The following is a 26,184-nucleotide window of genomic DNA, read 5'->3' as shown; positions in this document are numbered from 1 at the left end:
TATGCCTCCACATGCAGCAAGTACACTTGGATGCTTACATTCCCCTACCCCCAGTCAGCGAGGAACACAAGTTACAACAGCAGCTATCACTCAGAATCCACAGCACCGAAAATATATAATGGAGCAACCAACCAACACACACACACACACACATCTCTCTCTCTCTTTCACACTCAATCACTACTCCTTTTAGGGCTAAAAGAAACATCACCCAATCAATCTCAACCTACACCATTCGACCTGCCTCCACAAACTTCCTCCAAATCCAATTTGAGCCATTCAATGTGGCCTGGGTCTCTCTCTCTCACTCTCACTCTCCCTCTCTCACACACACACACACACACACACACACACACACACACACACACACACACACACCGAGTTGAGAAAGAAATGCATATAACGAATTGCCAATATACCCTCTACACCCAACCTCAAATGGCTGACAAGAAACTTGCCAACCCTTCTCCCAAAACTCCGCTTCCAGCTCATCATCATACTTTCCTCTTCCTCTCGTACACCTCCTCCATATTCTCTTCCCAAGGTACTGACAATTCCCCAAAGATTACATGGATTGTTGTGCCTGACCAGATAACAATTTCATGCTGCAACCTTGTCATGCAGATCTACTCCGGGAATGCCATCTGTGGCTTTAGGTCTACCACCACCTGCCACTCACATGCATTTGGCAGCCCGCTTGCCTTCCACATCCTCATCCTTCCACCTCTTACCTCCTGGTCCTCGTTTACAAACACCACCTCTCTCCCGTGGGTCTCCTCCTCATCCTCCGTGCCCCTCTTTCTCGGTCCTATCACCTCTTGCTGCACAATCTCCACTACCACCGCCAGTACTTGATCGTGTCGCCATCTATATCTTACTGCTGCCAGTGCTACTGAGCAAACACCCAGTGCATGCTGCGTTGTTCCACGACCTCCACACCAAAAGCAGCTCTCCTCCTGCAACAACCCCCACACCCTCAAATTTGCTGGTGATGGAAGCACATCATACATTGCCTGCAACAGGAAATTCAACAGTATTGACTACATCCTCCGAATCTCTTGCCATCTCAATGTCCTCGCCTACACACCCTCCCGCAGAGTCCAAGCACCTTGCTGTGCCTGTCCAACTGCCTTCACATACCTCCTCACCTCCCTCTCCATCATCTTCCTCCTTTCTTTCACACATTCCTTTCCTTATATATCATGCTTCATTCACCCCAACAATGTTTAGGTAGGTGACACATGTCAAATTGACGTCCACATGAATGGCCTGACCCAGGGTTTCCCAGCAGAACATTGCCCAGAGCATCACACTCCCTCCACCGGCTTGTCATCTTCCCACAGTGCATCCTGGGACCATCACTTCCCCAGGTAAACGGCGCACATGTACACGGCCATCCACGTGATCTAAAAGAAAACAGGACTCATCGGACCAGGCGACCTTCTTCCACTGCTCCAAGGTCCAGTTCCAACGCTCGCGTGTCCATTGTAGGTGCTTTCGACGGTGGGCAGGGGTCATCATGGGCACTCTGACTGGTCTGCGACTACGCAGCCCCATACACAGCAAGTTGCGATGCACTGTAGATTGTGACACATTCCTCCTGTGACCACCATTAAAATTTTCTGTGACTTGTGCCACAGTCGACCACCTGTCGGTTCAGACCAGATGGGATAGCCTTCGTTGCCCTCGTGCATCGATAAGCCTTGGGCGCCCAACATCCTGTCGCCGGTTTGTGGTTTGTCCCTCCTCGGACCACTGTCGGTAGGTACTCACCACTGCTGACTGGAGCACCCCACAAGCCTTGCCGTTTCAGAGATGCTCTGACCCAGTCGTCTGGCCATAACAATTTGGCCCTTGTCAAAGTCGCTCAGGTCTTAACTCCTGCCCATTCCTCCTGCATCCAACACATCAACTTCAAGAACTGACTGTTCACTTGCTGCTTAATATATCCCACACCTTGACAGGTGCCATTGTAACAAGATAATCAGTTATTCACTTAACCTGTCAGTGGTCATAATGTTTTGGCTCATAAGTGTGTATATATATATATATATATATATATATATATATATATATATATATATATATATATATATATATATATATTCTTCTCTCGGCTGCTCCCGTTAGGGGTCGCCACAGCGGATCATCCGTTATCATCCGCATACTGATTTGGCACATGTTTTATGCCGTATGCCCTTCCTGACGCAACCCTGGTCGCCTCTTACGACACAGGGATATAGTACACCTATTTTAACCGGGGTATACACCGGCCCAGTATACTGGTACTCATTTCGCCGACCTCGGAAGGATGACAGGCTGAGTCAACCCCCTGGTGTATTAATTCAGTGGTCCAACAGGGCTTGAACTCAGGACCTTTTGGATCCCAAGCCGCTGCCCTAACCACTGCGCCAACACCAGGATATACACACACACACACACACACACACACACACACACACACACACACACACACACACACACACACACACACACACACACACACACACACACACACACACACACAAAGCCTGGTGTTTGCGTAGTGGTTAGGGTAGCGGCTTGGGATCCAAAAGGTCCTGAGTTCTAGCCCCATTGGCCGCTTGAATTAATACACACCAGGAGGTTGACTCAACCTGTCATCCTTCCGAGGTCGGTGAAGTGAGTACTAGTGTATGCCCCAGCTAAAATAGGTGTACCATATCCCTGTGTCGTACGAGGCGACCAGGGTTGCGTCAGGCAGGGCATCCGGCGTAAAAAAAAAACTGTGCCAAATCATTATGTGGATCATAACGGATGATCCGCTGTGGCGACCCCTAACGGGAGCAGCCGAAAGAAGAAGACAATATATACACACACTTATATTATATCATGTACAATCTCTGTGGAAATTGGCATTCATCCTGCTGTCACCACACACTTAAATTTTCTGGTTGTGCAGATTGTTAATATACAGTACTGTAATAGATACGGTGAATGGATTTGTGTCAAAGTATGTGGTTATTTATTACCTGTGTTGGGATTGTGCTTTGTTTTTTTTCAAAAATTATTTAAATGAAGTTGAACTGTGGGTAAACAACCCAAACCATGTGCGTAAAGAACTCATCGTTCCAAAAATGTGTGTACATCGGCTGTCATGTTATTGCCACTGAGAGATGAGTTTAAAACCAGACTTGTGATTGAAGTTGAAAGTAAACTTAAAACCATGATGTTTCCTGCTGTAGGTTGGCGGTGTCAAGGACAAAGTTCTGGCGGCACACCGTGCTGGCATTAGATGCGTCATTCTGCCTGAGAAAAATTCCAAGGACCTGGATGAAGTGCCTACAAACGTGTCTGCGGATTTGGACTTTGCATTTGTGTGTGACCTTGATGGGGTGCTGCAGGCAGCATTTGAGGGTGGCTTTCCCAGGACCCCAACACATCGACAGCTCGTGCAGAGCAAGCTGTAGTTTTGGCTCGAGAAACCTGGAAGTTGATTATCAAAATGGCACTTCAGTCTCATCAAATAATTCTCAAATGAAACAAAAGTACAATCTAATTTCTGAATCGTTGTTGATGAAAAACACCTATCTCAATAGGTTGTGGTGTAAAATAATTGGTGGTCAAAACTGAAAATAAAAATCTAAATCTAAATGAGGCTTAAACATCATTGTGATATTTTACTGTTACACATGAGTGAAACAAAATTCTGAGAATGTCAAGTTTACAGGTTGAAATCAACTTTTTGTTCCCTGACAATGCAATATCCATAACGTCCATTGCCTTATGGTGCAAAGGTTCTAATTTTCTTGGATCCAATTTAATTAATTGACAGAGTACCAATTCCAAAATGTTCGTCATTCTTACACCGAACTTGAAGCTCTGGATTACCAAATGACATGTCAGATGGAAGGGATGGCACTTCCATGCTGATGAATGAACTTGAAACCCACCACAACATTTCCACAAATCGCACGTTACTTCTCCAATCTCAACCCCACTTGCCAGGGGTGGCTAGGGATCACATGACGGAGATTGTCATTACTTAATTCCACCCCCTGGGGGTTTTCTACCTTGGATGAATGACCTGTTAAGGTGTATAAATAGCTTTTTTGGAATTCTGTGGGGCATACTTACCGAAAGTCGAGTATTAGAACCACAAACTATTCAGTGAATTCTATCCAATGTATGATTAACGTTTTAAACAGTCGCTGCTGTTGGTTAGCACTCGACTGGAAGAGATTTGAAGGAAACCCGATATCTTTGAGGCATTCGATGTTTTTGATGTCGCCCATGGACTAACAGATCTGAGTCCCCTCAACTTGCTTGGCCTCTATTTAGGGTCCTAGCTAGGCCGTCATGATATTTAGCTAATAAGGTTGCTTAAATGAGTCGAAATGCATAAATGATGTATTCCATTGCTTGTCCAATTTTTCTAGCCATCACAAGATATGTAGACTGTATATGAGAGGAGGAGGAGATTGGGACCATACTCTGTGCAGAACATTGGTGCTGCCAAAGCGGTCTCCTTGGGTATTGGGCACAATCCTGGACGGGTCGCCACTCCGACAGTATATGGATTGTTTATAACTTATTTATTTTGGCCTCATGTGATTGCTCCCGGGGATGACTTCAAATGTGACATGCGATATTGCTCCCGACACCCTTATGACCCAATTGTGACTTATTTGATGCATAAAAACTATTATATATATATATATATATATATATATATATATATATATATATATATATATATATATATATATATATATATATATATATATATATATATATACATATATACAGTGGGGAGAACAAGTATTTGATACACTGCCGATTTTGCAGGTTTTCCCACTTACAAAGCACGTAGAGGTCTGTAATTTTTTTATCATCGGTACACTTCAACTGTGAAAGACGGAATCTAAAACAAAAATCCTGAAAATCATATTGTATGATTTTTAAATAATTAATTTGCATTTTATTGCATGAAATAAGTATTTGATACATATGAAAAACATAACTTAATATTTGGTACAGAAACCTTTGTTTGCAATTACAGAGATCAGACGATTCCTGTAGTTCTTAACCAGGTTTGCACAAACTGCAGCAGGGATTTTGGCTCACTCCTCCATACAGATCTTCTCCAGATCCTTCAGGTTTTGGGGCTGTCGCTGCGCAACACAGACTTTCAGCTCCCTCCAAAGATTTTCTATTGGGTTCAGGTCTGGAGACTGGCTCGGCCACTCCAGGACCTTGAGATGCTTCTTACGGAGCCACTCCTTAGTTGCCCTGGCTGTGTGTTTCGGGTCGTTGTCATGCTGGAAGACCCAGCCACGCCCCATCTTCAATGCTCTTGTTGAGGGAAGGAGGTTGTTTTTGGCCAAGATCTCACGATACATGGCCCCATCCATCCTCCCCTCAATACGGTGCAGTCGTCCTGTCCCCTTTGCAGAAAAGCATCCCCAAAGAATGCAGCAATGCCAACCCTCCCGATTTCATCGGGAGGCTTCCGAAAATTCACCCAAACTCCCGCCCTTACGATCACTATCCTTATCCTCCCGAAATTTTGATATTTTTGCACTGTTCACTAATCAGAATGTACTAGTATGAGAATTGAATGAAAAGCATCGTCTGCTACGTATAGCATGTGGTAACTCCATAACGTTCGCTGCTACCAAATTGTACGTAAAAAATTGCAAATTCAAATGAGGAGCAGCGAAACATTGGGTCTGGATCTCGCTTATGCGATCATGCACTGAGATTTAGTGCATGCGGTATGTGTGCAATACAGTGCATGCGGTATGTATGCACAGTGTATATGCATGCGATACGCTCACTGCATGCAGCTGGGCCCCGTACCAGCCCGGCGGTCGCGACCACCGTGCGGTGTTTAACAGCCGCTAGAGTTCTACGAGTCGCGCTGCAGCTGTGGAACATCGACTTCGAAGTTACCGATGCTTCAAGCCCTCGATGTTGATTACGAAATGGCAGAAAAGAAGCTTACGAAGACCAAGAAATGGTCTCAGAAGTACAAGACCGAATACAGTCTCCAATACCCGTGTATTCGAAAGTCTGAAAGAGGAATTCATCATGCGTATTGTACAGTATGCAGCGTTGATATTTCAGTTGAGCACGGAGGTCGCGATGATATTCGGAAGCACGTTGGAAGCAAACGGCACACAGACATTGCAAAGGAGAGATCTTCGAGCACGAGTACTGGTACACTTCTGAATTATTTCACCAAACAAGGGACAAGCGAGGAAGAGGATGTTACCCGAGCGGAACTTCTCTTTAGTGGATTTATTGTGGAACATAACTTGCCCATATCAGTCTCAGATCATGCTGGACCTCTATTTCAAAAGATGTTTCCAGATTCAAAAGTTGCTTCAAAGTATGGATGTGCAAGAACAAAAACTTGCAAGATGTGCAAGATGTGCAAGAACAAAAAAAAAAAAAAAAAAAAAAAAAAAAACAAGAACAAAAAGCAAGAAAAAAAAAAAGAACAAGAACAAAGAAGAAAAAAAGAACACTGGTCAACAATTTTTTACTTTCTGAATGTTGTCTAGATTTCTACAAGTGAATTAGGGTATTCTGGCACTGCTGAATCAGGAAATGGCATCCGTTTCTCTCCATCAGGTCAGGTTTTTGTGCTAAGTTGATTTGAAAAAATCAGATCTTGTGACAAAATCAATTACATTTTTGTGGCATTATCAGCTGATTTTTGTCAACACATATCATCCTAAACATGTTTTTAAGAAAAAAAAATGTTTTGCCAACAACATTTATTGATTACATGATAGAAACATCGATTACTGTCATCTGAATGGTGGGCATTGATAAAGGTAAGTACAAGTAAATTGCATGTTGCGTCACCACTGTTCAAACTTCAGGGCTTGAACTTCCGTTTCTTCGAACTCCTGGAATGTTCAGCGGCAGGGAGGTCTCTCTTCAGATTCCAACAGTAGTCAGCCATCATGACTGCGTCCCAGCGACCCTGATACCTGGTCTCCATCTCCTTCATGTCCTGATGGAATCTCTCCCCCTGCTCGTCACTCATTGAACCCAGGTTCTCAGGAAACCGGTTCATATGTGAAAATAGGTAGTGCATCTTGATGCTCATGTTGCAGCCCAGGTTTCTGAAAGCAGTCAGCATGTTGTTGACAAGTTCTGCGTAGTTTCTGGCCTTATTGTTGCCAAGAAAGTTCTTCACTACCAAAACAAATGTATTCCACGCTTCCAGTTCCACTTCGTTCATTGAGTTTTTGAACTCTGGATCTCTGATGAGCTGACGGATCTGAGAACCATCAAAGATGCCAGCTTTCAACTTCTCCATGGTCAATCCTGGAAAAGCCTGGCACAAGTAAGTGAAGCAGTCACCATCTTTGTCCAGAGCTATTGGTGAACTGCTTGATTAAGCCGAGCTTGATGTGCAGCGGTGGGAAGAGTATTCTGTCTCTGACCAGGGGAAGAGACCAGAGGGTCGTTGATGACGTTCCTTTCTTTGCATGGCACCAATTCCTCCCGCACAGGCCAGTCCTTCTTCGTGTAATGCTGAGCACGGTCCCTACTATCCCACATGCACAGAAAACATGGGTACTTGGTGAAGCCAGACTGTTGTCCCAACAAAAAGTTCACCATCTTCAGGTCAACACAAATAAACCACTTATGCTGATCATAACCAATTTTCTCCAGCACGTACTTCACCGCTTCATACTTCTCCTTCAGTGTAGTCGAGTGAGCGATGGGTGCAGAGGGAAACTGGTTGCCGTTGTGTAGCAGAACACATTTCAGTGATCGCTTGCTGCTGTCAATGAACAGTCTCCAATCTTTGGGTTCGTACTGTGGCACTCCAAGCTTGAGCAGAAGCGCATGTCATAAATTGGCGCATGTAGGTATTGTACATTCTTCAGAGTTCGTTATTTCAAGAAATACAACTTTTTTGTATCACATTATTACAAAATCTGCCCCATTAACTTTAGTTTTGATCCACGAACTTTATGCTTTGCCTCACCAATTTTTGGAAGATTTTGAGGTTTTATGACTTCAAACTGATCCCTTTTCGACATAATCACCCAGAACTATCGTACCTGAATACTTCTTGTCATATTATTTCCAATCAAAACAATTATTTGACATGACATTTTACCCCCACCAACTTCTTCTAAAATGCTCCACACATGCGTACATGTGAACAAAAATGTAAAAAACGACATGTGGCCATATCTCAAAAACTTGACCTGATTGAACAAAACTAATGTGAGTTTTGGATTCAGCGCATCAGATTCGTCCCAAATCAGCTTAAAAAATGCAGACAACAAATTTGTTGTTGACCAGTGTAATTGGTGAGTTGTCAAATGTTACTGCTTCATCTATTGCCGATATTGCTAGACTAGCTCCATTTAGCCTAGCTACAGACGGTAGCAATGACAGTGGTGAGGCCCAGCTATATCCTGTCCTGATTTCGTACTATGACAACAGTGCTGGGATTGTGAAGCAAGGTTTGCTAAGTTTGCCTGCGTGCAAACAAGATTCTACTGGAGAAAACATTTTCAAACTGCTTGATCATGAGTTCAGTGACAGGAAAATTCCGTGGGGAAATTGTGTTTCCTTTTGTGCTGATAATGCCTCTGTCATGGTGGGCAAGCACAAAGGAGTCGCTGCTTATATCCACAAACAAAATCCAGAGTGCTACATCATGGGATGCCCTTGCCATATGATGCACAATACGGCCAAGAAGACGGCTCAGGCCTTACCCATTGAATTAGATGACTTTCTCATCGATATTTACTACTACTTGGACAAAAGTAGTAAACGCGTCAAAGGAGTGAAAGCACTGCAAGAACTCTGTGATGCCCCGACACACAAGATTCTGAAGCATGTCGCAACAAGGTGGCTGTCCCTTGGTCAGTGCCTAGACAGGCTGATTGAACAGTGGGAGCCACTTCGCCTCTTCTTCAAAGAAGAAGTACGAAGAAAAATGCAACCAACTGTAGCCAAGACTCTAACAACGAGCAAGAAGGACGGCACTGTATCTACTGCCAGTACTGGCACTGCAGGATCAAGCACTAGTGGAGCAGCATTCACCACTACCACTGCAGTATCTGCTGCGAAGAAGACAGCAGGGACAGCACCAAAACCAATGCTGAGAGCAGGTAGCATCACCGGCCCTTCATCACGTTCATCTACAAAGCAGATCCCTTCAGAGTCGAGAAAGACTGTGATAGTCCCATCTACAGGCAAAGAAGGACCCAAGTTAAGTTCTGCTTTTGCCAAATCACTTGATAGAAGCTCAGCAAAACCTTCGAATCAGAGGTCTTCTTCCTTGGCTGCACCTACCTCAAGCTCTCTCCTCAAACGTAAAATTGGATCTGGTACTACGAGTCTGACCTCTTCTGCTGGCAGTAAACGCAAGTGTGATCGCCCTGCGGCTAAGTGTACTACGAGTTCTACAACTAAAAGCGCATCTTCCTCAAACACTATGCAGGAATCTAGAGAAAAACGTGTCAACAGGATGTTCTTGTCTCCACAAACAAAACTATTGTTTCTTCCTTCGATATGCTAACAAGCTTTTTGAGAAGGGGAATCTTCTGCTCCAAAGAGACGAACCCTGTATTCATCTCCTGCACGGAGAATTGAATGGTCTTCTGAAAGATATCTTCGTACGGTTTTTGAAACCATCGGTGTCATCGGTTCCTCTGGTAAATGTACCCTTCTCTGACAGAAATCATCAGAAGAATGATGAGGACCTCATGATTGGGAACGATGCCAAACTGTATATAAGGGAACAAAGGAGTCTCAAGAAATCCACCTTCACTCTGAGTGAGTCAGACATCCAAGGTTTCTTCAGTGCAGTTCGCTCATATTATGTGAAAGCCTGCAATTACATCTTCAAAACCTGGCCGCTCGATGATGAATTAGCCAAGCATGCTCAGGTTCTGGATGTTAAGCTACACCAAGAAGTGGGGTTTGACTGTGTGGAGTTTTTCATCAAGAAATTCCCCTGTCTGTTCAGTGGCGGTGATAGTGACATAGACAGTCTTGAGAGTGAATTCGCTCACTACCAGGCAGACGCCTCCATAGCTACAATTGCTACTGAGACAGTGAGAGTGGATGAGCAGTGGCATCGGATTTCACAGCTCACAGATCCCTGCACTGGTGCCAAGAAGTATCCTAATTTGAGCAAAGTGATGAAGGGAATCTTGGTCATTCCTCATTCGAACGCATCATGTGAGCGGGCACTCAGTCTTGTACGGAAGAATCATACTGAATTTCGTCCCAATTTGAGTGTCAAAACCCTGGAAGCTCTCTTAATTGAAAAACTAGCTCATAGCACCCCTTGCTACCAGAGAGAATACAGCAAAGACATAATCAGAAGGGCTAAAAGAGCCACACAGCTGTCACTCAGCAAAGCTGCCATGGAAAAAGCAAGCAGCAGTAGTACCAGCCAGTAAGGTAAGAAAAATATTGCTTCTTTTGTGCTTTTTGTTAATCTTTGATTGTCCCCTAACTTACTAATATTAACATACATGTAACATTAAAAAGTGCACAATTTTCCCCTTTTTTTGTTCAAAAAGTGGGAATTCTTAACATGTTAAATGCTCCAAAATAGGGCTCAGAGGACACTAGAGAGCGTCTAGAACCCCAGAGCTTCCAGGGCCCTAAGGTGGGCCCTGGACCCCGCCGCAAGGGTCGAGCGCTCCGCGCTCGAGATGTGCGCTTCGCGCACATTATTTGGTGTCGGTTAAAAATCCTCCCTAATTCTGATTTCCAAAAGTTGGCATCTCTGAGAATGATGTTTCCACCTCCATGCTTCATGGTTGGGATGGTGTTCTTGGGGTTGTACTCATCCCTTCTTCTTCCTCCAAACACGGCGAGTGGAGTTTAAACCAGAAAGCTCTATTTTGGTCTCATCAGATCACATGACCTTCTCCCATTCCTCCTCTGGATCATCCAGATGGTCATTGGCAAACTTCAGACGGGCCTGGACATGCGCTGGCTTGAGCAGAGGGACCTTGCGTGTGCTGCAGGATTTTAATCCATGACGGCGTAGTGTGTTACTTTTGGTTTTCTTTGATACTGTGGTCCCAGCTCTCTTCAGGTCATTGACCAGGTCCTGCCGTGTCGTTCTGGGCTGATCCCTCACCTTTCTCATGATCATTGAGGCTCCACGAGGTGAGATCTTGCATGGAGCCCCAGACCGAGGGAGATTGACTGTTATCTTGAACTTCTTCCATTTTCTAATAATTGCGCCAACAGTTGTTGCCTTCTCACCAAGCTGCTTACCTATTGTCCTGTAGCCCATCCCAGCCTTTTGCAAGTCTACAATTTTGTCCCTGATGTCCTTCGACAACTCTGGTCTTGCCCATTGTGGAGAGGTTGGAATCTGATTGATTGAGTGTGGACAGCTGTCTTTTATGCAGATAACGAGTTCAAACAGGTGCAGTTAATACAGGTAATGAGTGGAGAATGGGAGGGCTTCTTAAAGACAAAACTAACAGGTCTGTGAGAGCCGGAATTCTTACTGGTTGGTCGGTGATCAAATACTTATTTCATGCAATAAAATGAAAATTAATTATTTAAAAAATCATACAATGTGATTTTCAGGATTTTTGTTTTAGATTCTGTCTTTCACAGTTGAAGTGTACCTATGTTAAAAATTACAGACCTCTACGTGCTTTTTAAGTGGGAAAACCTGCAAAATCAGCAGTGTATCAAATACTTGTTCTCCCCACTATATATATTATTATTATTATTATTATTATAACTCCATTAATTAAAAACTTTTTTTTTTGCATTTTCTTCCTTGGATCTTGTGTAGATGAGTTAGTGTGGTGTTCGCACAGACATGGTGAGCTGAATGGCCTCCACCTGTGTTGGATTTCCTTGTTTATAACTCCATTCCTAATGTTTGCGAGTTTGTTTAATACTTGCCTGAGGGAAATTTGGAGAAAAATAGGTATATTCATGTTTACTTACACATGGTCAGTGTTTCGGCTCAGTCGCTGGTCAGTACACCGGCCAGAAGTAAAAATTATTATAACCAGTTATCCAGTTCCGTCACTTTATGGTCAACTTCTGGTGACATTCATGATCAGATTTCTCCAAACATCCCTACTCTGCACTGCTTTCCAAAGCTTTGGCAGAGAGATCTTGGTTGTTGATGCATCTTGAGTCCAGCCTCTGTCATCAAGGTTTGATGTTTTGTCAAAATTAATATAACTCATTACTCAGTCAATGGCATAATTATATCAATAAAAAAATAGGCCCACTGGACCTGGAGCTTTAGCTGCACCATGGCCTAATGTTAAAACCCAAATTTGGTGACATTATGACTGGTGGGTCTGGAGAAGAAAATTTTTGAAGGAATTTACTTAGTCCATCATTTTGACCTATTTAAAGTCATGTGACAGGAACGAGCTTTTCAATCTATCAACAGTCAGGAGAGGAACCTTACTTCCAATTTCAGCCAGATAGGCTCAGTGGTTTGGTCATAAAAGCCGAAATAGGAGACGGACGGACAGACAGTGCATGATGACAATGACAATACCTTATCTGGAATTCTAATTCCACACAAACTAATAATATTATGATGGTCATGTTGGCCAATCTCCCCAGATGCACCGGTCCAGATTAAGGGTCCAATCGCACCTTTACCTAGTTCAATTTGGTTAGTCTGAGGTCAGTCAAGCAACACGTCAGATTCCTCCCCTCACCAAACCACTCAAAGCGGTTGATCACGCTCAATGTGGGAGGGGTTTGGTCTCAAACATTAGCATGAGGTGAAAACCCTTTTTAACCCAGACTGCCTCAGCGATTTGCTTACTTCTTCAGTCCACTTATCATTTCACAGCTTCCGCTGAATTGTATGATAATATATATATATATATATATATATATATATATATATATATATATATATATATATATATATATATATATATATATATATATATATTGAAACATGTGGAGTGTGACGAGCATGCCCCCGATCCCCATTGGACATAGGCGATGCTCACCATAACAACATAATCAGGAGGTGCGTCTGATATATATATATATATATATATATATATATATATATATGATTACATTGAACATTTCATCTCAGGTCAGGCATGGGAGCATGTGCCGGAGCAGCACATGGCTGCGTCCACATTTCGCTAGTATTCCAAGGACCTCTGTCTGGCAATCCCCCAGGCAGATGCCAGGCCGATACCCACATCCTAAAGATTCTGATCAACCTGCTGCAACCACGAGGTACATGGTCTGGCCCCCTCTACTCATGAGGCTCCCTTGCTGAGAGAACCTGGTGAGCAAGATCAGAGTCAGGAAAACGAGCCACATGTCCATACAGTAGCAGCTGATGCTCACGGACTATACAGGTAACAAGTCTCATCTGAGTCTCTCTCAGCAACCCCTCGGACACAAAGTCTGACCAGTGATAGCCAAGGATTCTCGGAAGAGACCTAGTACCGAAGGAGTTAAGTCTCCGTCTCAGATCCCTGGTCAGAGTCCAAGTCTCACATCCGTAGAGCAAGACTGGAAGCATCAAGGACTTAAAGACTCAGAATTTTGTCCTCCTGCATCGGTACCGACAGCGCCACACCCCATGATCCAGCGAATCCATGGATTCCCAAGCCCGACCCAGACGTCTATTGACCTCTGGATAAAACATGTAGAGACATGAATATCACTGCGAAGGTAAGTGAATCTCTCCATGACTTGAACATCCTCACAAACAGGTACAGACAAGATAGCAACAACAGGCATTTTTAAGGCCATTTTCCCTGCTAAAGTGGGGGTAAGCCTTGCAGGCCCCATGACAATCTTCTCCACTTTGCCCTATTTTCTGCATCTCTCCTTGTTAACCCCTTACCCGCATTTCTTCTTCCACCACCTTTAGCAATGTCTTACTCAGTCTTCCCTGTCCTATACTTCCTTATACATTCATTTCCATCACTCTTCATACCCAGTCACTTTCATCCCTCCTCAACACATGAACCAACCATCTCAACCTGTTTCTCTTCACAACATCCATCACAGGCTCTATTCCCATTATCTTCTGCAATTGTCACTGAATGCCTGAATCCAAGATTTGACCCAGGAAACCATAATCCCAGTGGCTTAAACTCCTCATTCAGTGCCTTGAGGGCCCCCACAAGGATATCCATCATACGCAGATGATGCAGTCATCTTTGCTGAATCAAGGTCAAAAATCTTGACATTCCAAAACAATGCACTGCATCTTGATCTCTCTGACATCCTCCACAGAATACAGTCCATGCAAGTGCTGAAAAGTGTGGGGGCCAGTACAGTAACAACGTACTCCAGCTAAAACCGGAAATAAGTCGGAAATGGAATCACAACACCTTACAGCACTCTCAGTACCAGAGTACAGATCAGACATCAGATTGATCAGTTTTGGTGGCACCCCACAAAGACCAAGAATCCTCCACAGGGAATCCCGATTCCTTGAATAAAACGCTTTGTGGAGACAAACATCGGCTGTGAGCAGCTCCTGCTGAAACTCTCATCTGCATTCGGTGAGGACCTGAAGAGCAAGGATATGGTCAATTGTTGACCTCTTCTGGCTCTTGAAAGCCTGACTGCTCTGGGCACTGGTGCTCAAGCAGTTGGTGGAGAACCCTATCAAGAATTATCCGAGCAAAGACCTTACTTGGCTCCGAGAGCAGCATCACCTCTCAGGTGGCTGTTGCCTTCCTGGCGATCACCTTTCCCTTTCCAGATAGGGACAACAAGGCCCCATTTCCAATTAATTTGGATGATGTCTGTGTTCCAAACAGAGCACAGAACTGCAAGCAATGACATGAGTACAGCATTTCCACCAGCCTTGAGAAGTTCAGCATGGATGCCACAGATCCCTGGAGTTTTATCTCTTTTCAAATAGTAAATCGCAGTCTGATTCCAGAAACAAAAGTGGTTCAGTTGATTTGAGGGTCAGCAATAGGGATAGTTGCACCCCCAACATCCAACTCAACAACTGCTACGTTCGCCTGGTACAGACGCTCAAAGATTCTTCCCCAATCCAATACCACGATCTTTTTTTCCACCGCTAATCTGCCCCAAACCCACCTCCTTCAATTCCCTGCTTCCCTTCGTGAAATCCCTGTCGTGTCCATCTTGTTTACCGTGTACCCCGCCCCATCTCTGTCCCTTCCACAGATCTCATGTTTCTGTTCCACATTGTTTTTTCATTCTCCTCCCCCCCCCCCGCTTACTCTTGTATGAGCCTCGACAATGTACACACCAAAAAAAAAAATCCTCTAAGCAGGACGAGCATCGCTTCACCACATGTGATGCAATACCCCTTCATAGATGGGCCTCCTTCTCTGCTCTCAACGCACGTACAGTTTTACGTCTCAACTCCTTGAACAGCTCAGCTCCGCCATTAAGCCTGGCCCTGCGACTGGTCAATGGTGGCCAGTGTCCCTTGGAACACAAAGTTCTTCTTCACCTGGCGGTGGGTTCAACAACATCCACCGGCCACATCAAAGATGGTAGTCTTGAAGGCACTCCATAACTCTTCAGGATGCCCCCAAAACACCCAGACCCCTCAAATCTCCACTCAGCTTGTTCGCAAACTCCTCAGCTACCCTCTCATCCTTGAGCTTGCCAACATCCAGCCGAGTCTGGGATGGTATCATTGTCCCACATTTAAGCTGCAACTTCAGAGTTGCGACCACAAGCCTGTGGTCAGTATTGAGGAACTGAGCACTCCGGTCGATTCTGCAGTTCTGGATCATCCTCCAGTGAACATCAACAAGTACATGGTCAATCTCCTTTGCCACACCACCAGCACGTTGGAATACCAAGTCCTGCGATGAGGCTGTGGGCGCTGAAACCATGAACCAGCCACCCGAAGTCCACGACTTCTAGCAAAATCAAGGAACTTATTACTGTTTTGGTTCACAGTTCTAGACCCATGGGGACCAACAAATTCCTCATAAGCATCCCTATCAGTGCCAATCAATGCATTAAAATTCCCCACGATGAGAAGAGTATCTCACCTGGGCCACTGATCAACCACAGACTCAAGCACGGCATAGAATGCCTCCTTTGCCGTGAGATCACTCGCCTCAGTCAGATCAGATACAAAGACCAGGGAAATGACACCCAAGGAGTGGCAAATCCTCAGTCTCATATGCCCGTTGACCATTGTTACCTCAATTATTATGGGGGTCAGCTTATTGGACACAACCACAGCAACTGCTTGGATATGGTAACCATCAGAGCGACCAGACTAGTAGTAGGTGGAACCACCCGCCACGATCTCACCACTATCCGGTCTCCGAACCTCAGTGCTGCAATACTGATGTTCAAATGCTGGAGCTCAGATAGAAACAGGTGATCATCGTCTCTAAAGGATAGGCACCCACCCAAAGGGACCGCCTCATGTTAACCCGAGGAGACTGCCGTCTGATGGATGACACCTCAACACCACCCCGTCACACACCACCGCAATCCGACCCACGAACATTACCCCATGCTTTTCCGACTATCATCAAAGAATGGGGGTCCCGAAGGCTGTGCCCAAATCCCGTCATTGGGCGAGCAACCCTGTGAAGATATCTTGTATAAATATCAAACATTTGATCAATCACCAAAAGAAAAACATCAAAATGGAAATGCACAAAAAAGTCACAGGTCGCAGGTCCACATCAGTAGATTACTCAACATCAATGGGCCCACAACCTCAAAGTTGTGTCCAGTAAGTCAACACAGCAATGCAATACCCTCATTCAAACTTATTGAATCATTACTTTTATTTAAAGTATTACTACATATGAAGAACTTTAATCAAACATTACTTTATATAATAATTAATAGTTCAAGCGAAAAACACTTTACCTTGTAGACAGGTCCATGACACCGCACCTCCATCGAACCAGACTCAAACTGTTATTAATAACCGATTTTAACATGCTGCACTGCACATCTTAGCAAACAAGAAATTATTTTAATGCTCATTTATAACGTATTTTATAAAAATATGATCCTGAGTTCAAACCCCACCTCGGCTGTTGAATTAATACCAGGTGGCGTTGACTGCCCGTCATCCTTCTGAGGTCAGCAAAATGAGTGCCAGCTTGCTGGTATCCTGTGTCGGAGACAACTCATCCAATATTGTACCCAATAGCTTAACCAAAAAAACCCTCTGTTGTCCTTTGTGGCTCTCATGGCATGCAGACCGTTTCCCCGATATTGTCAAATATCATTGTGATCCTTCAAGCATCCTGCCTCCCAAGCGTGATAAGGATGTGTCTGAGGCTAAGATGCATTGTAAAAGTGTTACCTGAAAAGTGAAATTGTTATTCGTTGAATGGCTGCTGGTGAACGTGCGGTTGATGTTGCCAGGTTATTAAGTTTTCCTCCATCTCCGATGCGTACCATCTATAATGCCGACGTAATTCGTGAAAGTGTAACTGTCATTAACCCCCCCCCCCCCGCAAACAGGGGGTAATATCGGTAAAAAGCAAAGTGGCGATGTTAGGAATGCATCCAGTCTCATTCCGTTCATTTTTATGAGAATTTTTTTTTTTTACATTGTTTCGATATTCATCACACCATTCAGGTACACATACCCGAGATAAATTGGGGTCTAACAATAGAACACATTTTAGCATCATCCCATATTCCAACAAACTGCAGGTACTAAAGCAATGCAATCTTGTAGTTAAACGTGTTCCACCTGTGAGACTATCAATCGAATAAGTTATCGTCACACATTGAAACACTGCATCAGATGAAAACTTTATTAGCCCCCACGCTTTTTGAAAAAAAACAAGGGGAGTATTGTAATTGGCCCCGTTTGTTTGCCTGTCCGTCCTCCTCCTCGACGGTTGTGCAGTGTTTGTGATGTATATAATAAACGTCCAAGTAAATCTGCAAGTCGAAGGACACTACAGTAGAAAATATTTAATTCCACCAACTCCCACATTTAAATTTGCTGCTGCCCATCCAACCGCACTTCTCATCCTCCTCCTTCATGTGCAGCACAAGGCTGCGAGTAGCATAATTGGCTGGGGCCGTGGCTGTGCCACGAATGCAGTGTCCCTGTTACAAATATACTGGTACTCATTTTGCCAACCTTGGAAGGATGACAGGCTGACTCAACCCTATCTGGTGTTCCTTTAACGGCCAGACACGGGCTTGTAATTAAGACCCTCGGATCTTAAGACAACACCAGACTTCACACTTTCCCCAAGCAATGAGTGCAAATCCAACATGGTGCAATAAACTTTAATCAAAATGGTCAAGCACAGTGGACAAAGAAGATCCATTTGAACTTAGGTACATGCCTGGTGGATGTCAATGTTAGTGAACAATACTCCATCAAGCTCCCGGAGCAAGTTGTGCCAAGCACAACTTCAAATCAATGTCGATATTTTAAAATAAAACCATGCTCAACAGGCCAAATGCTTGACTGATCAAATGATTATCGCTGAAAGCTTCAACCTCACCACCAGTATGATGATGTAATTATTCGATTTCACGAAACACACTCCGTAAGGTCGTATCGACACGTAGTAGAACTCAAAATGCGTGGATTTATTGCCACTCGTCTGAAATGCAATGCATCACTCTACATCATCCGGTCAAGAGACTGCCAAAATACTCGGATTCCTAAAGCAGCTCCATTCCGAGTCAAGCCCAAGGACTTTGGGCTCTCCTCGACACTTCGACGGTTCAAATACCATTCCATTTCAATACTGCGGCGGTTCAAATACCGTACAATTTGATGCTTCCGCTTGTGTGTGCAGCTGTGGATTTCACTCCAATCCACAGAATATACTTTTGGCAACTTTCTCCAGAATCAAAACGCCAAGACTGTCAAATTAAAAAATACAAAAACGTGAAACGATTCGAATATAAATTTTCTGACACTGGTGTTGGCATGTACAAAGGCCTCATCGAAAAACTAAATGGACAAATAAAAGCAGTCAAGGAACTGACTGGCAGATATCGCGAGCAAGTGTGCCATGTGCTACATATCTGCTGACTTCAAAATGAAAATATTCCCCACTTCAAGTAGTGTGTGTGTTTGTATATAAAAAAAAAAAACACAGAAAGAAAAAAAAGACACAAAAAACAACAAGAGAATTGTCAGGGGAAGTTTAGCCCAGCAAGAGGCTCCAGAAATCCAGTTCAGCATACCTCTTTTGGCTAAAATTCCAAATGTCCACCTCCTCACCTTCCCGTTACACCCCTCACCTCCAAAAACAACAAACCAATCCCACATTCACGTCTACGTCAGACAAGATGTGGCAGTTTTCTGTTGAAGTACTCTTACCCACATACAACCCACCTCCTGTGTGCCAACAAAGTAACCTTTCATCTCTCAAAGATAATCAACAGAAGAGATACAAGTGGAGAGGGGTGAGTAAAATAAAACAAGCTGCTCCCACCCTCCCAGAGAGAAAAAAAAAAAAAAAAAAACAATAAAATAAAAAATAAACTTTTTCCTGACAAATCATATTACCAGTCTTGTACACGTTTACAATACAGATACAAAAAAAAAATCCTTAAATATGCCTGAACACAACTAAACGCTACGGTATATTTTCAGTATAAAAATAAAAAGCACTATATGCAAAAGTCCATTAATTATTCAAACTGTACTGTGATCTACACAGAGTATCCGTGAATACAATCGAGATACTTACTGTACATGCAATCTACAGTTTAAACAAGTTCTATGTATTCAAGGTTTGTATTACAATATACATCGTCTAAATGTTGTGGCCGAAGCAAGGTGACGTTCACGCCACCATTTAAATAAAATCCACGTTCATGCTCAGGCATCGCGACCTAAAGCACAGTAGCAGTTATGGCATTGAGTGGGGCGTGGGGTGGTGAGTGGCTGTGCGTGCCAGGGCCGGTCATGCAGATTGGTGCGGAGGGAAGGAGGTGATCTTAATGGCAATTTGAGACGTTCTTTGGGCAGAGGGTCGGTTTGAATTTAAGCTTTATTAAGACATGTTAAATCTGGAGCACACCTTCGGGGTGTTGATGCACAAATTAAAAAAGAAAATTGACTAAATTTTCAACCGCGTCACAAAATTCACTCTAATTCGGAAAAAAAAAAATAAATGGAACAGAAGCCTCAATCTGCTCGTTGAGGCAACAGCTTACGCGAGCCGAGTGGGTGCAGAGATGGCCTTGCTTTCACTTTCACAGTTAATTTGAATCACTTTCAGCTTTCTGGAGAGATTCTCAGAATGTCGGCAAAATAACAAAACAACTCAAGAGAATGGGGGCAGGGGAGGGGTGTAGTGACAGATTAAACCCCAAACCTCAAGGAGAGCTGAAAACACTGTTATGTGCAAAGTTTGATCCAATGACGAGGTTCTGAAGATTCCCTGCAGTGCCCAAAGTTCTGTAGAATGGTCACGCAAAGGCCGGTGCGAATTAGGATGCCAGCTATTGGGTCGTATATGTAGCAAAGCGGTACCTCACGCGCTCGCTGCACCATCACTTTGACCACGAAGCATCCTAACTCTGATGCCTGACCGTCCTCTGCTGTTCAACACATGGAGATGGTCACATTGATGCCGAGGTTTCCGTTCTCGGCAAACAGCTGCGCAATACTTGTGTCGAAGACGAGGCAGTCGCTGTTGAGTATTGCCGTGGCGATGCCTTCGTGAATAGAGCGTGGTGTGGCCTCCCATGTGAGACGGCGGCGATGACCGTTGAGCTCGAGCCGGTAGGCAAATCCCTCGGCCTGCTTGCGTGTGCCAATGAGTTGCACGATGGCGAAAAACTGCTGATGCCCATCGTATTTCTCTTGCTTCTCGAGGACAAGCATGAAATGAAAGCCAAAGCAAGACTGCATCATGACCCAGTCCACAGCACCAGGAAGGTTGATGTCTGTCGCAAGGAAGACTATATCCTCACCCTGTAGTGTTGTAATAGACTTGTGCTGGTGTAGCAGGTGCGGCATCACAGCCTCCAGCGAACCCTGCCACTTGCAAGAGGCACCAGGACAGGGGCATGAGTATGGGCGGAACTCGCACAGCTCTTCATGGTCCGGCTTATCGGTGTGCGGAAGCGTTACTTCACAGCCCGATGAAGCATACTTGCATGGAAACAGCACAGATGCCGCCACTTTTTCCATCGCCAGGTTGCGGATGCTGCCTAATGGGCCCCGGCAAGTGGGGCAGCAAGAGAGCTTTGGCCGGCACGTACTGCACACCAGGTGACCGGCTTGGCACTGTAGGATAGGCGGCAGCACGTAATCGAAGCACACGGGGCACTCAAAAAGGCTGGCCAGGTCGTTGTTGGATGCAGACGTGCCAGTGAGTGCAGGGACACGCTGTGCTGGAGGTGGCTTAGACGCGCCGTTAGGCAGCGCAGCACCTGTTTGCCGACTCATTTCTGCACACACGTGGACAAGGTCAGACATAGCAAACAAAAAACAAAAAAAACCCCAAAACTGCAGGACTAGCACAACAATCTTCCGGGTTTGTACTCAACATTTTCCTCCTCTGCCATTTCCATGCACATGCCAAAGAACAGATTTATGGGAATTGTCAGGGTTAAAAGGAAGAATGGATGGAGAGGAAGGGAAGAGGTGAAATGCTAAATTATATTTGCAAACAAAAAATGCTCTCAAACTACATTCAAACTCAAAGTATTCCATACCTTAGAAAGACTAATATCAGTTATAAAAATTTTGTCTGAATCCGTCCTCAACTTTTTGAGATATCCTCTTCACAGCCAGATAGACAAACAAACAGGGGTGAAAAACCTCTGCCACCCAATGTGGATGGAGGTTAACTATAATCAACTTGAATTGCTACAAAGCCAAACGTAATGTTTACCTGCTGAGGCATTTTAAAGGGAACCTTTTTATTTCACAATGATCTCAGAATAGCTTTTTCGGATGATGCAAGCAAGCTGTGTCTTGGATCATCTCTCATGGAAATGAAGAATGACTGCACAGAGAATACATTTTCGATTTTCAATATAAATAATTGTCTTAATCCGAAAATGCTCATGATGACAATATTTCAGAGGACAGATCACAACCTCCCGATCTCAGATTCCCAACTGCCTAGCCAAAGGAGTGGCACCAGGAAGGGAGGATGGGGGTGGTTTAGAAGGATATACAAAGAGGAAGCAATTTAGCCCATCATAACTGCACTCTCGTAAACACCACATTTATGAAATCTATCAGTTTATCAACTCAATAGTAAAGGGGGGGGAGAGGGGAGAACAGTGGGCAGAGAGGGTGAGGGGGTCAAAAAGTGGGGCAGGCACAGTGACATCACCCAAGCATTATTTTGGGGGAGATTGTGGGAGGTGAACAAACACCTCCAGGACATTAACCTTTTGGACACGGACACGGACACGCGCGCGCGCACACACACACCCCTACCGAAATTACCTCCTAATCCTGCCAATGTCCATGTACCTATCCAATCGCAGTTTAAACCTATTGACTGTCTCTGTTGCTACCATCTTCCCCGAGAGACGATTCCATGCTACAACGAGAAGGGCACTCGGTAGAGCGCATACCTCCGCCACATAATGCCTGCTCCACGGGAACATACTGGGTCCAATACATTTTTGAAATATCGTGCTATCCAGTACTATATCGTTTTGGGCCCAATCTCTCAATGGTGAAGAATCACTTTAAAAAATAAATAATTCTCGTATCTAGATCTTCACCAAAATCAAATCAATCTGTCCTTGTCACACATCCAACGTGTCGACCAAGTTTCATCCGAATCCGTCCCCAACTTTTTGAGATGTCGTGCTCTACATCATTTTTAGCCCAATCTCTCAAAGGTGAATGAAATAAAAAATTCTACTAGTCGGATCCGGATCCGCATCTTCACCAAAATCTAATCCGTTCGTCCTTGTCACACACCTAACCTGTCCACAAAATTTCATCCGGATCCATCTGCAACTTTTTGAAATATCCTGTACAGACAGAAAGGGGTGAAAATATAACCTCCTTCACCTTCGGTGACAGAGGTAACTAGAACTGCACTCGGTAGAGCGCATACCTCCCTCAGGCTGAATAGTTTACATTTTGTATCCCAATGATAGGCCGGATCTGCATCCAGACATGGACCAAAATCGAATCGGCTTGGCTTGTTCTTATCACTTACCCAACAAGTTTTGTCATAACTCGTCCACGACTTCTTGAAATATTGTGCTAAAAATAGTTTTGAGCCCGAATTTCTCAATTGTGAAGAATCACTTGAAAAAAATTATTGAATCCAGATCTTCACCAAAATCGAATCATTTTGTCCTTGGCACACACCGAACATGTCCACAAAGTTTTGGCAGAATCCATCCATGTTTTGATCAACACAGAGACAGCTGATTGATCCGTCAGGAGCGACCCAGAGATCCCCCACATCCAACATATCGTACCCCCGCCTTTGTGAAAGAGACAGACAGAGACCGGTCGGACCTTGGGGACCAATCGGCGCACTGACCGTGGCCGTGCTGCCCTGATGAATCTGGGCAAAATTTGCCCCACCCCCCCCCCCGACTTGCATTGGGGGGTACAACCACCACGAAAAAGGCATCCCTGGTAGTTGTAGTCATCGTACTTCAGCCCTCGACACTACTACTCACGACTTCAACTATTTCTGTCACCCCTTCTATGACTCCTACTGTAACCATTCATGACCTTCAATAAAATGGACCCTTTGCCCTGCAATACAATGCCGAGGCAATCAAGGCTCGATGGAAACAGAAGCGACTGAATTGCGAGTCATTAGTGGCACATGACACCGGCAAATCCATTTCTGACCATCCAACAGCTGCTTAATGATCGAACACACTTCCCAAATCCGGAAGACATGAACGTGCAATTCAAAGCGCAGACCACACAAACTCTTCTAAATAACTTGGGATGAAGAAATCCCAGGAGACCCCAGAAATGTCAACGTTGTGAACTGTTCGAGGAGACAGATCACTGAGCTGGAACGAGCAAGGTGTCGCACTACTCTCCATTGCTGGGAAGATCCGTTTTCTGTCCAAATAGCCTCCTTCACGTGCCCAAATAAATTCTGCCTGCACCACAATGTGGCTTGAGATCGTCCTGTTGAACAGGTTTTCAAGGAAATACAAGGGCACTCGGTAGAGTGCATACCTCCGCCGGGCTGATTAGTTCAGAACCGATAGGGTGGTCTCACATATCCAAGCTCTCCACCAAATTTTTGCCGAATCCATCCACAACCTTTTGAGATATTTTGTTCACAAACAGAGACAGACAGGGTGAAAACAAAATCTCCATCCACCTTCGGTGGCGAAGGCAAAAAAAAGGCCAGAAACAACGCCTCTCCCCCACCACTATTACCACCCTCACTCCGACTACCACCAACCCCTCCCCCCACCAGTTTTACTACAACATCCACCTTCCAAAAGAACGACTATCCTACTACTCACCCATCCCCCACCAGTACGACGACTACGACTCACCCACTCTCTACCACAACTACGACTCACCCACTCTCTACCACAACTACGACGACTCACCCACCCACCCCCAACCCAGAACTGCTACGACTCACCCACCCACCCCCAACCCAGAACTGCTACGACTCACCCACTCTCTACCACAACTACGACTCACCCACTCTCTACCACAACTACGACGACTCACCCACCCACCCCCAACCCAGAACTGCTACGACTCACCCACCCACCCCCAACCCAGAACTGCTACGACTCACCCACCCACCCCCAACCCAGAACTGCTACGACTCACCCACCCACCCCCAACCCAGAACTGCTACGACTCACCCACCCACCCCCAACCCAGAACTGCTACGACTCACCCACCCACCCCCAACCCAGAACTACTACGACTCACCCACCCACCCCCAACCCAGAACTAATACGACTCACCCACCCACCCCCAACCCAGAACTGCTACGACTCACCCACCCCCCCCCAACCCAGAACTACTACGACTCACCCACCCCCCCCCCCCCCAGCACTAATACGACTCACCCACCCACCCCCAACCCAGAACTAATACGACTACTAGAACGACTCACATTACTACTAAGACCCCCCTCACCACAATGACGACTACGATCCCCCACCCACCCAATCTCAAAACTCCCTTCACAGGAGTCACAAAGTCAAACGAACGCCATTTCTGCTGCTCACGTCACGGCTCCACATGGCCATTGTGAACAAGCTCACGTCAAGGGGACGAGACAGACAAAGGAGGTTAAACCCAGTCGGTAACCCGAGAGGTCCAGACGCCACAACAACACAACACAAGGATTACCGCGGATGGATGTGACCTTTGGCCTCCTCTCCCGAGAAGCTTCACTTCAGGGTCACTGTACAACAACCATCACACTGTAACACCACAACCCTTCACTACTCGTCAACCCACTCAACGGTTCGCCGGTTCCTGACGACGTTCATTCTTTTTACTGTGAACGTTTCCCAATCCGATGTCAAACAAAAGGACAAAAGCCAAGGGACACGGGTTTCCACGCAAGGCGGGTCGGGACCCGATCCGGAGACATCGCCATCACGCCGTCTCGGTATCAAGATGCCAGTCTCCAAAATGCCGATTGATAACGAGTTCGTCGGACAGATCGCTGCTGCGCAACGGGGCCCGGCACAGGCCACTAGGAAACACCGTCCGCCTCGCTAGGCCCGACTCGGCCTCATGTCAATCGCGGACGCTTCGCGGAATGTCTGCGCGACAGATTACCTGAATTACGATCCACAAAAGTCACAGAAGGATGTGCCACCAGCGGCACTCGACGCAGAAAAGCGCGCAAATCGTCTCAGATGCACCGAACAGCAGATAACCCGCACGGAAAGTGACGCCAAACGAAACGGTCGAAAAGACGTCATTACGTCAGTACGTACAACGCGTGACACGTTTCGGAACGATTGCAACGACGACGTTACGTTCGGTCGTTCAATACGTGATGAAAAAAATAAACACCAACAAGTCTGAAGACGCCGATGGTTCACGAGCGGTATTTGACGATGTAGATTGTTTCAGAAGTCAAGGATGAGACAATGTGATATGATTTTTGACCGAGTTATAAAAATGACCAACATGATGTGGTACGAGTGACGGGTTATTAGCTGCAAAATGTCGAAAACCCGGTTTCGTTCAACAACTTTCAAAATTTGACCTTTGAATGACCTTTAAAGGTCACAAAATAATGTTGTGGACATTAA

At 45.1% G+C, this 26,184-nt stretch overlaps 2 protein-coding genes across 6 annotated transcripts in view; one reads left to right on the top strand and one right to left on the bottom strand.

Annotated features, from left to right (window-relative positions):
• The window catches only part of LONP2 (lon peptidase 2, peroxisomal), a 73,863-nt gene extending 70,226 nt beyond the window's left edge, over positions 1 to 3,637 (top strand). For all 4 annotated transcript variants that reach the window (XM_085845383.1, XM_085845381.1, XM_085845382.1 and 1 more), the window contains one exon: positions 3,225 to 3,637. In XM_085845383.1, the coding sequence (XP_085701509.1) occupies positions 3,225 to 3,449 (225 nt within the window). In that variant the 3' untranslated portion in view covers positions 3,450 to 3,637. The remainder of the gene's footprint in view (positions 1 to 3,224) is intronic.
• Positions 3,638 to 18,227: 14,590 nt separating this feature from the next.
• Positions 18,228 to 25,873, bottom strand: SIAH1 (siah E3 ubiquitin protein ligase 1). Of its 2 annotated transcripts, none has more exons than XM_085845379.1 (2): positions 25,703 to 25,873; positions 18,228 to 21,378 (listed from the first exon to the last, which is right to left on the bottom strand). In XM_085845379.1, exon 2 carries the CDS (start codon positions 21,374 to 21,376, stop codon positions 20,528 to 20,530), a length of 849 nt encoding a protein of 282 aa, XP_085701505.1. In that variant the 5' UTR covers positions 21,377 to 21,378; positions 25,703 to 25,873; the 3' UTR covers positions 18,228 to 20,527. The 2 variants fall into 2 exon arrangements, with proteins under 2 accessions (XP_085701505.1, XP_085701506.1); XM_085845380.1 differs by lacking the exon at positions 25,703 to 25,873 and adding an exon at positions 25,078 to 25,666.
• Positions 25,874 to 26,184: the final 311 nt, after the last annotated feature.

Source organism: Eptatretus burgeri, chromosome 11 (assembly GCF_056783735.1).
Source record: "Eptatretus burgeri isolate ZD-2024b chromosome 11, Ebu_testis_v1, whole genome shotgun sequence".
In the NCBI taxonomy this organism is placed as follows: domain Eukaryota; kingdom Metazoa; phylum Chordata; class Myxini; order Myxiniformes; family Myxinidae; genus Eptatretus; species Eptatretus burgeri.
This window is presented reverse-complemented; position numbering and strand designations above follow the sequence as displayed.